General features: G+C 42.4%; 2 protein-coding genes across 3 annotated transcripts; both read right to left on the minus strand.

The window, feature by feature from the left end:
- On the minus strand, positions 1 to 9,755 carry rab40b (RAB40B, member RAS oncogene family). The gene is made up of 6 exons (XM_076999544.1): positions 8,605 to 9,755; positions 5,032 to 5,092; positions 3,247 to 3,307; positions 2,594 to 2,671; positions 1,925 to 2,147; positions 1 to 1,061 (listed from the first exon to the last, which is right to left on the minus strand). The coding sequence occupies exons 1-6, from the start codon at positions 8,774 to 8,776 to the stop codon at positions 790 to 792; spliced, it is 867 nt and encodes a 288-aa protein (XP_076855659.1). The 5' UTR covers positions 8,777 to 9,755; the 3' UTR covers positions 1 to 789.
- A 501-nt stretch (positions 9,756 to 10,256) lies between these two features.
- Positions 10,257 to 12,514, minus strand: cox11 (cytochrome c oxidase assembly homolog 11 (yeast)). Of its 2 annotated transcripts, none has more exons than XM_076999545.1 (5): positions 12,390 to 12,514; positions 11,348 to 11,697; positions 11,033 to 11,188; positions 10,689 to 10,814; positions 10,257 to 10,488 (listed from the first exon to the last, which is right to left on the minus strand). In XM_076999545.1, exons 2-5 carry the CDS (start codon positions 11,663 to 11,665, stop codon positions 10,306 to 10,308), a joined length of 783 nt encoding a protein of 260 aa, XP_076855660.1. In that variant the 5' UTR covers positions 11,666 to 11,697; positions 12,390 to 12,514; the 3' UTR covers positions 10,257 to 10,305. The 2 variants fall into 2 exon arrangements, with proteins under 2 accessions (XP_076855660.1, XP_076855661.1); XM_076999546.1 differs by lacking the exon at positions 12,390 to 12,514 and adding an exon at positions 12,158 to 12,339.
- Between the last annotated feature and the right edge of the window lie 1,070 nt (positions 12,515 to 13,584).

Genomic DNA, 13,584 nt, shown 5'->3' on the forward strand with positions numbered 1-13,584 from the left:
TTTGGTTGGTAACACACTTTTATTAAAAAACAAACAAAAGAAACCCCAAACAAAAAACAAAACAAAACTGATAGCTAGTTAAGAATTCCTATTGATTTGCAGTGTATTTGAAATATTGGTGTTGAATCCATAACAAACCATGTTAGCGCTGATAGCCTGCTTCTTCAGTACCCCGTGTCTTTGGTGTTACTCCATACAAAATATTACAATATTGTTCACCGTTCAAGTGCATTACAATAATTAGGAATAATAACAACATAGTATCAAACAACATTACTTAAATACACAATACAAAGAGCTGCATTTATCAACACTGATGCTTATTTTCTTAATACGTTTACCCTGAAGAGCATTAGAATAAGAGTAAGAAAACAAGCTGGTATTATCAACTAGGTCCACTGTGAAAATCAAGATATTCAAAAGAGCATGACAGCTTTGTGTACCCTCATCCTTGTTTGGACCAAGTTTGCAAAAACCTCTGTTGTCCACAATGCTAAAATGCAGTACCTTTACAATTTCAATTCGTCGTGATTTACAAACAGGATGAAATGTTCTGTACATATATGCAAAAAAGGGTGACGGCCTCGCCCTCCCCTCTCATGGGCCTGTTCAATCTCTTCGAGCAACCACATTCAGATATGCTATAGAGGGGGGAGTACGATCGAGTCTTTGGACGCAACGGAAAGATATTGGACATTGCTGAGTTGCAAGGCGGTGTCTTCACTGCGGGAGAAAACCCCTCTCTGCGGACAGCAAAAGCGTGGCCTCACGCCCAGCAGTGCCGTCGGACTAGGATATCTTACAGCTGGTGCGCGTGCAGCTCTGGGACGGGCTGAGTGGGGGGTGGATGAGTTTGGACTTCTTCGTCCCGCTTCTCTTCTTGGCAGCGCCGGCTATGACAGAGTAGGAGCGTCCGTGCATCATCCGGGCGTTGAGGCCGTTGGCCATGGAGAAGGACTTGAGGTGGCTCTTTAAGGCAACAGGGAGGGGCAGTTTGTCCACCAGGTGCACGGGCGTGCAGGAGACGATGGAGCGACAGCACAGGTCCTGCAGACTCAGCACTGGCCACAGACACAGAGGAACCACAGAGGAACCCTGCTGTTATTCTCTAAACACGGGTCAGAAGTTTGTGAAATCCAACGTCTGAAATTACTAACGCTCTGCCGTCTACGGTACCAAAATGATGGATTACCATAGAGACCACGGAATGCCTTACGGCACAATGAAAGATTTTAAAAGGTCACTCAGAATGCACTTACGATACCGTAAGAAACTTAAAATGTGGTAAAATATGACTGCACTGAAATGATGCACAGAAAACTGTCTGTTTAATCAATGTTTATAACCGTAACGTGAAAAATACATGTTAAACATCCACAAGTCATAACCTAAACTAACCTTAAGAAATCATCCCATTATGGTTGTTTTAAATCAACATAAATTACTTTATTTTAAATCTAGGATACAGCAGGCAGTCATTTGGACGCTGCTTTGATATCTGACCACTGGGTGTCTCCAAAGTTAGTGCTGAAGGTTTAAAAGCTTCACATGCTTTTGGTTTACTGCACATTTTTGGCTGCATATGCAATAGTTGTTCAAGCTTATGTGGTCACACAGTTTTGAGGAACACTGTGACTGCCCATTTAAATTCATTCCAAATAAATTCAGACATGCTGTGTTTGACATACTTTCATTCCCATATGCTGACCTATATTTCACTAATCCCCATCCCCATGGCAAATAAATAATATATACCACAGAAAACACATTCCCAAATTCTCTTTTCAGCCTCCTGTTTAAATTCCTCCCTTGACAGGGAATCAAGACCTCAATGACAGAGATGTGTTATTTAAGGAATGATTTAAGCGGTTCAGTCAGTGAAACGTCGTTTCGTTAGGAGATTATACAAGGACAGGGTTAGTACCTTTGTTGGGTCTCCACAGTCTCTCCATCCCGTGCCGCATTAGGACAATCCGAGCCAGCTCAGTGAAGGACTCGGTGATGTTGAAGTTACACAGAGGACTGACCTCGAAGAAGGTCACTCCCAGGCGCTCGGCGAACGCCTGGGCGTTCTCGGTGGTCACCTGACGCTTGTAGGCCAAGTGCAGTCGGTTCCCCACCAGGATCTTGGGCACCCCGGGCGCGTGCTGTGTCATGAATAATCCAGATACATTCCCATCAGCACTATGCATAAAGGAAGGCGCAATCTTGTTCACAGGGTACTTCAGATTCACTTACTGGGCTTACTGGAAAAATAAGTTAAATAATAAATAATAACCAGCATTTTGTGTGGACACTGTGTGCTGTTCTTCAGCCCCGGGAAGTATGCAAATCAGTTACAAGGCGTATGTTATGGGGGAGTAAGTGCTAGCTTTATCATGAATTACAGTTCCTGGGCAAGGGAATAAAATGGTACAGGCATAAATTTCAAAACACACGCATCAGATCATGCGTTATCCAGAATGTCTTGCTCATTCTACCTTTTCCCTAAAATTATCGATGGGATTATGGCCAAATTCATATGAGAGTGGCAAAGAAAATGATATCCAATTCGATGCAAGGGGCCATATGTGGGGCTGATTCGGCACAATACCTCGTCAATCTCTTTAATCCATCTGTCAATTCCATCAAAGGACCAGCGATTTGTGATGTCATACACAAGGATGACGCCCTGTGACAAATCATTAGAAATGACATTAGATCATATTACCATAACACAGATGATATTAACCAAAGTAAATTGCGTAGCTTACCCTTCTAGATATAGAGAAACATATTCTGTGATTACTCTGTACACACTAAACTCTAGACAAAATCCTCAGGATTCGACTTGACCTCTTAAACCTTCATTAATACTGTATATAAACCCACTTATGAACATCTCATGATCTACTAGGTCCCACCAACATGGCATGTGCGGTCTAATGACCCCCATAGCAGGACATCAGGGACATGGAGACATGGATTAATGGATGATGTCCTCCGATTGTAGGCAAGCGTGCATCCAGCACAACCAAATGTCATATCAACAGCAAAGTCCTGCCCGGTTTTACCACATACCATGCCTGAGCAGGGTTTGTCAGTGTTAACAACCCAGAATAAAAACACAGAAGCACATGAGTAGCTCAGACACAAGATGCCCACATCCCAGCTCTGTTTGTTTTTAGGAGTGAATATAATCCTTAAGGACACTCCAGCACACTGGTTTTATTCTATTATTTATTCATCACCCGTCTGTGAACGTACCTGTGCTCCTCTGGAGTAAGACCGGAATATAGTGCAGAAGCGTCCCTGTCCCGAAGTGTCCCTGAAAAACAGCAGAGGCCCTTACTGCCTCGGGGTCTCACACCGGCACACGCACGCACTCATGCACACACACCGCCTGCAGACCGCACCAGTCTCTTGGCACTTCCTGTCCTGTGCATCACAGAGCAAACGGCTCCCGGCGGTCGTTCCCAGGCAGTGATGCCGGTAACGCGTTACTTAGTAACGCGTTACTGTAGTCGGACTACTTTTTTCAGTAACAGTAGTCTAACGCAACTACTATTTAAAAACTAGTAGTCAGATTAAAGTTACTTATCTAAAACATCGTGCGTTACTATTTCTGCATTTCGGGGGAACGTAGGTTATATTTATTCATTCTTATTTTTTGGCTACACGTTTCTTACGCGGTTACGTCATCTCTGCTCTGCGGCGCCAAAGTCAGATGGAAGGAGAGGTTCGCCTTTAGCAGCTGGAAATACAGGCATTATTTTGATTTTATTTCGGCTAAGGAAGACAACATTAAGGTCCGTTGTACACTCTGTCCTGGCGACAGAGTGCTGTCTACTTTCAAAAACACAACGTCAAACCTGAAAAAAAAAAAAAAAACCGGGGCTTGGCGGCGAACGTAAATTGTTACCGGGCGGGGTGTAAAATTGACTAAATTCAGTATTATATCGCGATCGATCGATCGCCGGTGGTTGGCGCCAGATCGAACTAGTAACTCATTGAATCATAGATGTGGATCAGAGGTAAATAAACTGGATTTTTTTTTCGGCGTGAGATATCGGAAGTGTGGCGTAAGCGTGTGAAGACAGTCAAATGCGTGTGTCTCAATGCGTGACAGTTGGCAACCCTGTAAGTGGGCGGAGTTGAACAGAAAGACTGTCTTATTTATTTATTTAAAAAACATGTAAGCCTATTTCAAGAAAAAGTTTACAAATGCCAGTGTCATTTTTGATGTTCCGGTTAAAATACATGTCAATAAAGTGAGTATTGGCAGAACTGGTAGTCATTTTCATGTTATAGGGGCGGGGGATCAGCCTCTGCTGAAAGTAACTAAAAGTAATCTAACTTAGTTACTTTTAAAAGCAAGTAGTCAGTAACTTAACTGAGTTACTTTTTAAAGAAGTAGTCAGTAGTCAGTAGTCGGATTACTGTTTCAAAGTAACTATGGCAACACTGTTCCCAGGGCCTCGGGCCGTGAGAAGCAGTGGACGTCTGAAACATCTAAGATACGTGGCTCTACAGACCCCTGCCGTGCAACAGTTTTGACAGGAGGGCACGCTAGTATGAACACTCCCCCAAAGTGCCTCATTTGCTGAGATGTAATTAATGATTTAATGGGAACTCAACCAAGACTGTGGCCCGCTAAAAATATTCTAGAATTTAAATAAGGCTTGTGGGCATTCTTGGCTCCGCTGACTTGGCAGAAAACTCAGCTGGAAAATTTTTGTTGAGCAACGGTATATAACCGACATGCTCAAACCTGGCATACTCTCGTCATTTTTTTGGCATGCAGGAGAGTCTCGCGCAGTGTGCTGCACAGGACACAGTTGGAGGGGCATCTGCGACCTCTGACCTCCAGTCACAGCACAACCTTCTCACTTATCGAGCTAGGGCAGCGATTCCCGAAGCAGACATGCATTCACATTTGTATTCTAATACCTTTACCAATAACTACAACTGTTCTTGCTGATTGAAAAAGGAGTAAATCTTCTAGGCTGACTTCATGTTCGCTTGTGTCCAGTCTGATGCAGATGTGCTCACCACAGCTGGAGCTTGATTCTGCGTCCATCCAGGAGAATGGTGGTGGTTTTACAGTCGATCCCTGCCGAACACAGCAAAGTTACGTGGGTTTAGTTATCGTGCTTACATCTCCTGGTTTGTGGGCAATATTTCACATGAGCTGTGAAAGAGATTATAAAATGAACTTTTAGGGCCATGTGAGGTCCTTGACTCCAAATGCAAACACACACATAGATCTGTGCTGCTGCCTTCCTCTGTGACATTCAGGCTGCAATCCAAAGCTGTGGAACATATACACACTCCCTCTCTGAAGCGTGTCTTAATGACAGCGCGGGGCTGTGGATTATCTGCCCCTGTCAAAATGCTGCCAAATTAACCAAGCTTTAGAACATTCAACTCAAGAGTTTGGTAAATTATCTGGAAACCACTACGGAAATGAGATTATGGGTAGATTATGGCATATCCTCTACCAAGAAGACTTTATATCACAATATTTAACACATTTTTAGGTCCTTGGTTGGTCATAATTCTTAGAAAAACATAATTTAAAACAGTTCACTGGTTTCTTTTGTTTTTTGAAAAAATATACAGTATTTTCTTGTATGTGTTTTATTCACACAAGTACCGTCTTAACACACTGTGAATGTATGCAGTCTCACTACTGACCAGCACCTGATTATGACTCAATTAGTACTGTCCCCTACATATTTCAGTCTGATGAAGGACTCCTGTTGACAAATACTTTCAGTAGTTTATAAAAATAAACACAGTGAGGCAGTTTGACGACAATAGGTTGGTCCTGAGTGCTGAGAAATGATTCCAGGGCCAAATTCTTTTATTTTTGGTAGGGCACTGAGAGGAATCAGAGACCAACATCTGACAATTAGCCTATGCTGTCTTAAACAGAATGAGCAGCAACTTTTGACCTGCTCTTCCAGACCACAATGGAACACATTTTTTTCAGTCCATCAAAGTTGCCGTCACAATGAGGATTAGAAAGAACGATGCACACATTCTGACACTGAGATTTTTAAATCACAGTTACAGGCTATGTGCATGCTGCCTTACTGAGGATTCATCTTTCTATTAAATAGTTTTAGAAGTGGAGTCAAGAGTAACATGGTTAAGGGTTTGATGGTTTCAGTTCACAGGGGGTTATGGAGATGGAGCAACAAAAGGCCAATACTTTAAACAGTGCATTTGTATACAGAGACGCATGTAAACAAAATGGCTTTACAAATTCCCAACTGCAACTCTAAATACTCTTTGAGTATTATCAACCCACATGATTTTTCTTAATACCAGAAAGTCTGTTGCTGTCTTCCTGTTTGTGTGGGCAACCTCTGATTCATCCCCACAGATTTCTCACACCAACACCTTCTGGATCTCTGTGCAATTATCCAGTTCTGTGCTCCTTTTTTTCACTCCCTTTACACCACACAGCGGCGAGGCACAGATGTTTTCTGACATGATGACACATACCGAACTGACGGGCAGAGCGGCAGGAAGCCGAACACTGCAGCAGGCGAAGCTGCTCCGAACCACGAGCTCAGCTGCGCAGAACCATCACTGGCACGCGCTTCCTGGTACGGAGCCACGCAAACATCTGAACATATCACTCCACAGCACAAACACACTCAGTGTTCCCTGGACCTTCGAGGGCACTAGTTGTTTTGCTAGCATGTCGCTGACCTAAGGGAACACCGACCGTAACCGTGGGCCAGAGATTTCGCTGCCTGACCTTAAACTGCATCGTGCCAGTACGTTAGGAGAATACATCCCCAGGCCCTGGTGGTATGAGAAACGTTTGGCTCACTCCTAAGTTGTTTCTCAACATCAGCACACACAGGAGCAGCTGAGAGGCTTCGTGTGCTACTGCTGTGTTGAAGACAAGAGAGAATGAGTGTGTGTTACTCCGTAAACACTCACATGAACACTCATATAAACACTGAGAAAATAAGCCACCAAAGCAGGCCAAACAAAAGCACTGTGACAAACAAACATCTGAATATTCCACTTTTACAGCCAGGAGGCCTTGGCTCGTCCCCACTCACTCTGGCTATATCTTGTGCCTGGGAGCAGAGGAAAACAGAGTTATGTAAGAGGTTATGACTGTAGTAATAACTACTCTAAACAAATCACAACAGAGCCTTCTGTGAACGGGCAGTTCTGTATGTTTATGACTTTGGGAAGAACAAGCCCACAAAACAATTCCAGGATAACAGGTATTGAGCCCTGTTACATCAATTGTCTGGATCTCGACTAAGAGAGTCTTTTAGGCAGAAGTTTAGTATCTTCACAGCTGCATGGGACGGCCAGAAAGGGAAATGCTGCCAAAGATGAGCTAGACAAATCAACTGTGCAGTTGGAAGGCATAAGGAGGGATGTGTAATACTCTACGCACGCACGACCGTCCTGCCAGGAATCTGAGATTGAGCTGGTTTTTATAGAACCTCCTCCAAACACATAACTACAATAACTGAGCCCTTCTTGTTTAGAAGGGGGCAATTTTGGAATTACTGATCATACTGCATGTAATTGTGAGCTGACACTAAAACTATGCGAGTAAGTAAATACAACCGCCTTTTTTTGACATGCAGCTGTAGTCAGACCTTTTCTTGGTTGACAAGTGTACAGTTGTTCACCTCTTGTCTTTTCTCTTAGGAAAACATTCAGTGCTTATAAATACTGGTGTGCTGCACAGGTGAACATGCCGGCAGTTGTGAAAAGCATCCTGAGCTCGGTCTGACCTTTAGTGAACAAGCTGCCAGTCACATTAAATGCTGATTCAGTGTTCATGGTACCTACATTTATGAATGGGCAATCTCCTTTCCCTAAAAAGCAGCAGTGTAATCTAACCTGTGTCAGAATATCCTGCCAGTCTTGGACATGGCCAGGGTACCCTAGGAAAAAGGCAATAGTTAACACTGCAAGCTAGTCCTTCCCTGTCTTTAAAAAGCAGTCTTAGGCTAGACACGATTAGGGATTATTCAAGTCTGAATGGAGTCAGTGAACACAGCTGCAAAGAAGAGATTCTGGAGATTATGGATTCTGCAGCAGCAAAACAAACTCACGTGAAGAAGTGTTACACAGAACCATGCCAACAATATCTGAGAAGAATACAAACAGTACTTCTGGTTACAAACAGTACTTCTTATGAGACATACTATTTGCTCTTAAATTGAAACGAGTTCAGGAGCTTGTCACCATGTTATCCCCATGTTTTCATACCGAAACTGATTTGTCTCAAGGGAGCATCTACTTGTTTCAGAGCAGGCCATGGCTTGCTAGTGTTCAGCTACAAATAGTGATCATACAGATGCATCACTTCATCTACATTCCCCAAGTAAAAAAGCACAAAGGCGCACCAAACAATCAAAATCTAAAACCATAACATAAACAAAAACACATTCCATATAACTTTAATACTCACATACAAATATTTCCCCCTATTTTGAATTTAACTTCACTATAAACAATGGGTTTCATTGCAAGACATGACAGCCTACTCTAGACACAGGTCGGCTGCATCTACGCAGTAGGAATATTTTCACAGAACAGCTGATTTTCAATCAGGCCTACTGAATCACTCACCCATATTGTATCCATAGGGTGATTCGCTGGATCCATCCTGCAAACTGGCCAAAATCTCCCCCTTTCCCACATCACTGTCTCCCACTAGCAGAAATTTCAGAAGAAAATCATACGCCTTTGCGGGGCTGCTCCTGTGGCTCATCTTCGACGGTGTGTCACTCCGATGTCCCATTATGGATCATCTTTTTTTTGTAGTCTATCAGGCTTCTCTGTGTACCAAATCTCTGAGCTGCCAGTCTTATACTGTATCCTGTGTGAGTCCAGTCGTGCTTGTTCCAAGACTTCGCCCTATTCCCCCCACATGGCGAAGACGTCTCCTTAATCCCCGGCTATGCTGAAAAATAGATTCATGTCTTGTCGGACCCGAACAGCGTAATGATGCTGTCGAGGAACAACGAAATTCTAGGTGAATACAGACTAATGCGTGATCATAGCAGCCTGGACGGTCGTTAAAGCTATTTCATATAATACTCATGTAAACCACTCAAATATCACACATTTAAACTCACGCTACAAATACCACGTCCACTAATATGTGCGATCGAGTGTATATTTCCTGATCTGTTTAATTTCCTCTTCCACACGGATCCATTGAGAGGATCTGTTAGGGTTCCACTGTATCTTCCAGCTTCAGTTCTTCCCCAGCTCCTCTGTGGTTGGTTCTTCTGTGGAGTTGCTAGGGCATCTCTCCGCCTCCAGTAGTCACCGAGCGCGTCCGTCAAAACCCATAACTGCCCGTTTGGTGCTGAAGAGGGTGTGGTGAACGGGGCCGCGCCGGAGATCTGATGCTGGATCAGCAGCACCACGATCACCCGCCACGTTCGGAGGGGCGCGCGCGTGCGCTCCGCCTGATCCCGCGTCAGCGCTCGTGTGCTCCCGAACGCAACGTGGTCGGTTCTGTTGTGTTCCGGGACACGACGAATGACGTAGACGAGTGGAGGACAATACGAGTCGTTATGGAGGCGTACGCGGTGTAGGCTTTTGAACGATTGACCATTAGACCCCCCACTTATAGCATGTCTTATCGCTTATTGACAATGTCTCGCAGGATCATTAATTAAAAACGACCCCTTTAATTAATTCGAGCCTCCTCAGATATTGAATCTTTGAGCAGTTAAGACATATTCTTGATCAACTCCATTCGTGCCGTGCTCTTACATTTGTTTAAACATTGCGCAACGCAATGTTGTTTTCAGTAGCTTCGAGACTAGTTGATCACGCGTTATGTAAGAGGAGAACGTCTCTGCTAGTTGCGTAATGTCCAAATCAGCTCAGCCTAGACTAACATTAGACACATTAGACCAACACTACAATGATATATTGCTTTGAGCATCCACTTCTGATACACAAGGAGACATTCCTGTGAATATAAGCAATTCCTTTTCTTTATTCTTTTTTTGTAGTGGCTGATATCCAGGAACCAAAAGTGTAACTTTACCGCCCCCTGGTGTTCTGATTCAAGTAATACACTTTCATGCTCTAGATGTGTATAGGAATGATCTACATCGCGATCAGATGCTGCTGTTCAAGTTGGTGAATAAATATATCCAGAAAGTGCATGTTACAAAAGTTCCAACATTACCTCAAATGTTTAATATTTGAACATTAAAAATCTTTAGTGAAATGACCACTCTACTTGAAACCTTATAAAATCTGTTTCATCAGACGTATGAAGTCTTTAATGCAGAATGTTTGGTTTATTTAGCTGTATCCAGGAAGTGGCAATGTCTGTCCATCTTTGGCTTCAAAAAAGGTATAAGAGAGTACAATGGTGTCAACTCGAGCCATGCGGGGGTCCTCATCAAACTCAGGGTCAATGTAAAAGAAAACAGGCATGTCCACTTCTTCCTGGGGATTCAGCCTCTGTTCTTCAAAGCAGAAACACTATGAATCAAGACAAGAAAGCTTTGTTTAGACTGAGCTAAAACAAATACAAAATATGCAGACAAATATACAGAAAAGCAAAAAGTTAGTCAAAAAACAGATTACAATGTTTGACAAATGGATCAAAGCACAGTCCCCCAAAAGCACAGTACATTTTGCAGATATCTCAAAATTATTTAAAGTATGTAATGGACCATTACCTGAATCTTGTTGAAGTACTGCCCAGCTTCAAAGGGCACTACATTGTAAGTAGAGATTCCTATCACAGGTTTGTCTGTGGGATTTTGAGCTTTGTAAAATGCCAGTGCAGTTTCTCCTGGCACAACCTGAAAAATCAACCCACCCACAAAAAATCTTACTAATAATATTATTAGTAAATTATTACTAATTATTATTACTAAAATTATTACTAATAATATTTACATCTATAGGTGTATCTCTTGCCATTTAAATTTCTCATGTTTCTTTAAATAACGGTAGGCAATGTGGATAAAATACTAAACAGAACACAATTTAGTAGCATGGAATTATACCATTAACTTACATATATCTCTGACTGCTGAGGACGGAAATTCCACCGGAGGCTGGCATGTGTGTCGGCATTGAAGGTGACTTTAATAACACGATCCTTAATGGGCTTCATTGTCTCTACTAATTCCGCATCATGTCCTGCTACTGCTGTTCCACCCAGGCCTGATGCCTGATAAAACAGGGGGTAAAACAGGGGGTCATTATTACGATATTCACAATCAGTTGAGAGACCCAGTGGGTCATTGCTACATTATCTTAATGGTAGTGATCAATGACTCAAATGGACAGCAAGGAACAATACCAAAGCCACCAGACATCATGCATCTACCTGGCAGTAGAGTCTGTAAAGTGGCACAGCAGCATACGACATTCCAATCATCCCGATGCCCGCTGCCGCAATATACGTGAGAACGGTCTTATTCCTCTGCTTCCAGTCATCCTCGTGGTTCTGTTGTTTTTTTCTGTGAGTTTTGGCTCCTCGAATCTGGTTGACGAAGCATTTTGGGGACGTCCTGGCAAAGAGCTGGCTGCTGGAGGTTGCAAGACCCCTCATCCTCTGGTTTCTCACACATATTTGAGCATGACAGTAGGCTAGATGTACGTAGTGCTTTACACAGCACTCACGGAGGCCCAGACACAGCAGCATACCTTCTGGGTCTTAGTTTAGGTCTCCTCCACCTGAAGAACCAAGTACAATTTTATTAGGTGAATAGCCATGTGATTATGGTACATTTAGAAATGTGTTTACTACAATTAGTCAACAATAGTTACAGTCTGTATGTCTAGCTGCTTGTTAATGAAAGCAGACAACAAAGGAAAATCGTTGCAGTTCAACTTACAGTTAGCAAGCTAGCTAGGTAGCTACATCGTTTTTGCAAACCACAACATTCATTAAGTAATTGGTATGCAAGAGTATCAATATTAGCCAATTTTTCAGGCAATATTAGCCAAGACTTTATATTACTGTTCATACATTAGTAGTCAAACATTAACGAGTTATATAGTGTTAGTCATGAACACCAACTGGTAACGGGTTGAGTAAACCAAGCTAGTTAGCGAACTAGCTAACTGAGGTCAATTGTGAATTACTGATTAACAAACAGAATATATGAAATAGGAAACATAAATAAAATGACACCTGAATGAAAGAAGGACATTAACGGCACAGCAACTTATACAAGATATTAACGTTAATTCTAGACTAACACTGCTAGTGTTAAGAGGACATTTGCTAGCTAGCAAACAGTCTAACATGGCCAAGTAGTTTCCATGCTAAGTCGGTTCTGGTTGTTAACATTATATGTGAATCAGAAAACACACTGCGACATTCCTTAGGTAGGCAAAAAGGTTGAATTTGAGAAACATCTTACTTAAACCAAATGACAGAGCCGCAGCCTCTATATTAGCCTAGCTAGCCGAAACATGCTGGGAAAGACACATTGGTCCAGCCGTGTTATTATTCCCCCGAAAACTACATACCATAGTAAAGTGTTCCTATACTCGTTCAATACTTGTAATTTGAAGTCACTCAGCATGGTTTGAAAGAATGGACGTGTCAGATTAAAACATATATAGAAATATGAAATATGAAGAGAAATACGTTACTATGCAGACAATGAATTTGGCTATATATATATATATACATACATACATACATACATACATACATACATACACACACACGCCAATATGTACTGTGAAATACTGAAGCAGAGCATGATCCCCTCCAGAAACTGGGTTGCAGGGCAGCATTCCAGTCATGATAATGACCCCAAACACACCTCTAATATGACCACTGCTTTATTGAAGAGGCTGAGGGTAAAGGTGATAGACTGGCTAAGCATGTCTCCAGACTTAAACCCAACAGAACATATTTGGGGCATCCTCAAGCAGAAGGTGGAGGAGCGCCAAGTCTCAAATCGGCCAGCTCCATGACGTGGTCATGGAGAAGAAGGCAACCTGTGAAAAATGGAAGCGTTTGGGAACTACAGCAACTCAGCCATGAAGTGGTAGGCCACGTTTACTGATCCCCTATCCAGTAAAAGTGGGGTGGCGAAATCTGAGAATGGGAAGTAAGGGTACCTAGTGTGTAGTTCACCGGTACCACTGCAATAGAGGCACGCCACATTATATATATTTTTATATTATTCTTGCTTTTCTGATTTTTAAAAATATATGTTCACATTTATTTTTATGCAGCTTATTTATTTCAGCCTCTCTTGTAGAGGATAGTTCCTTCAAGCCTCAGTCCAGACTTTGGTTTCCTTTATGCCTTTTTGATTTATAATTCATGTTGCAAAACACACACACACACACACACACACACACACACACACACACACACACACGTTTGTATATCCAGGATTGATTTGAATCCTTAGGTTTCTAGATTTCATCATTCAAAGTGCCTGATTGTTTGATGTTCTTCATCAAACATTGTAGATTTGACTTTGTAATTCATAGCTTGTTGCCTTCTTTCAGAGCTCATAAAGTATGTACCACTCTGGGTAGTTTCTCTCTGAACTTGTTCAGTGTGGGTGCTGAAATGTCTCTGATCCTCTCAGT

The sequence above is a fragment of the Brachyhypopomus gauderio genome, chromosome 3, assembly GCF_052324685.1.
Source record: "Brachyhypopomus gauderio isolate BG-103 chromosome 3, BGAUD_0.2, whole genome shotgun sequence".
Taxonomy (NCBI): domain Eukaryota; kingdom Metazoa; phylum Chordata; class Actinopteri; order Gymnotiformes; family Hypopomidae; genus Brachyhypopomus; species Brachyhypopomus gauderio.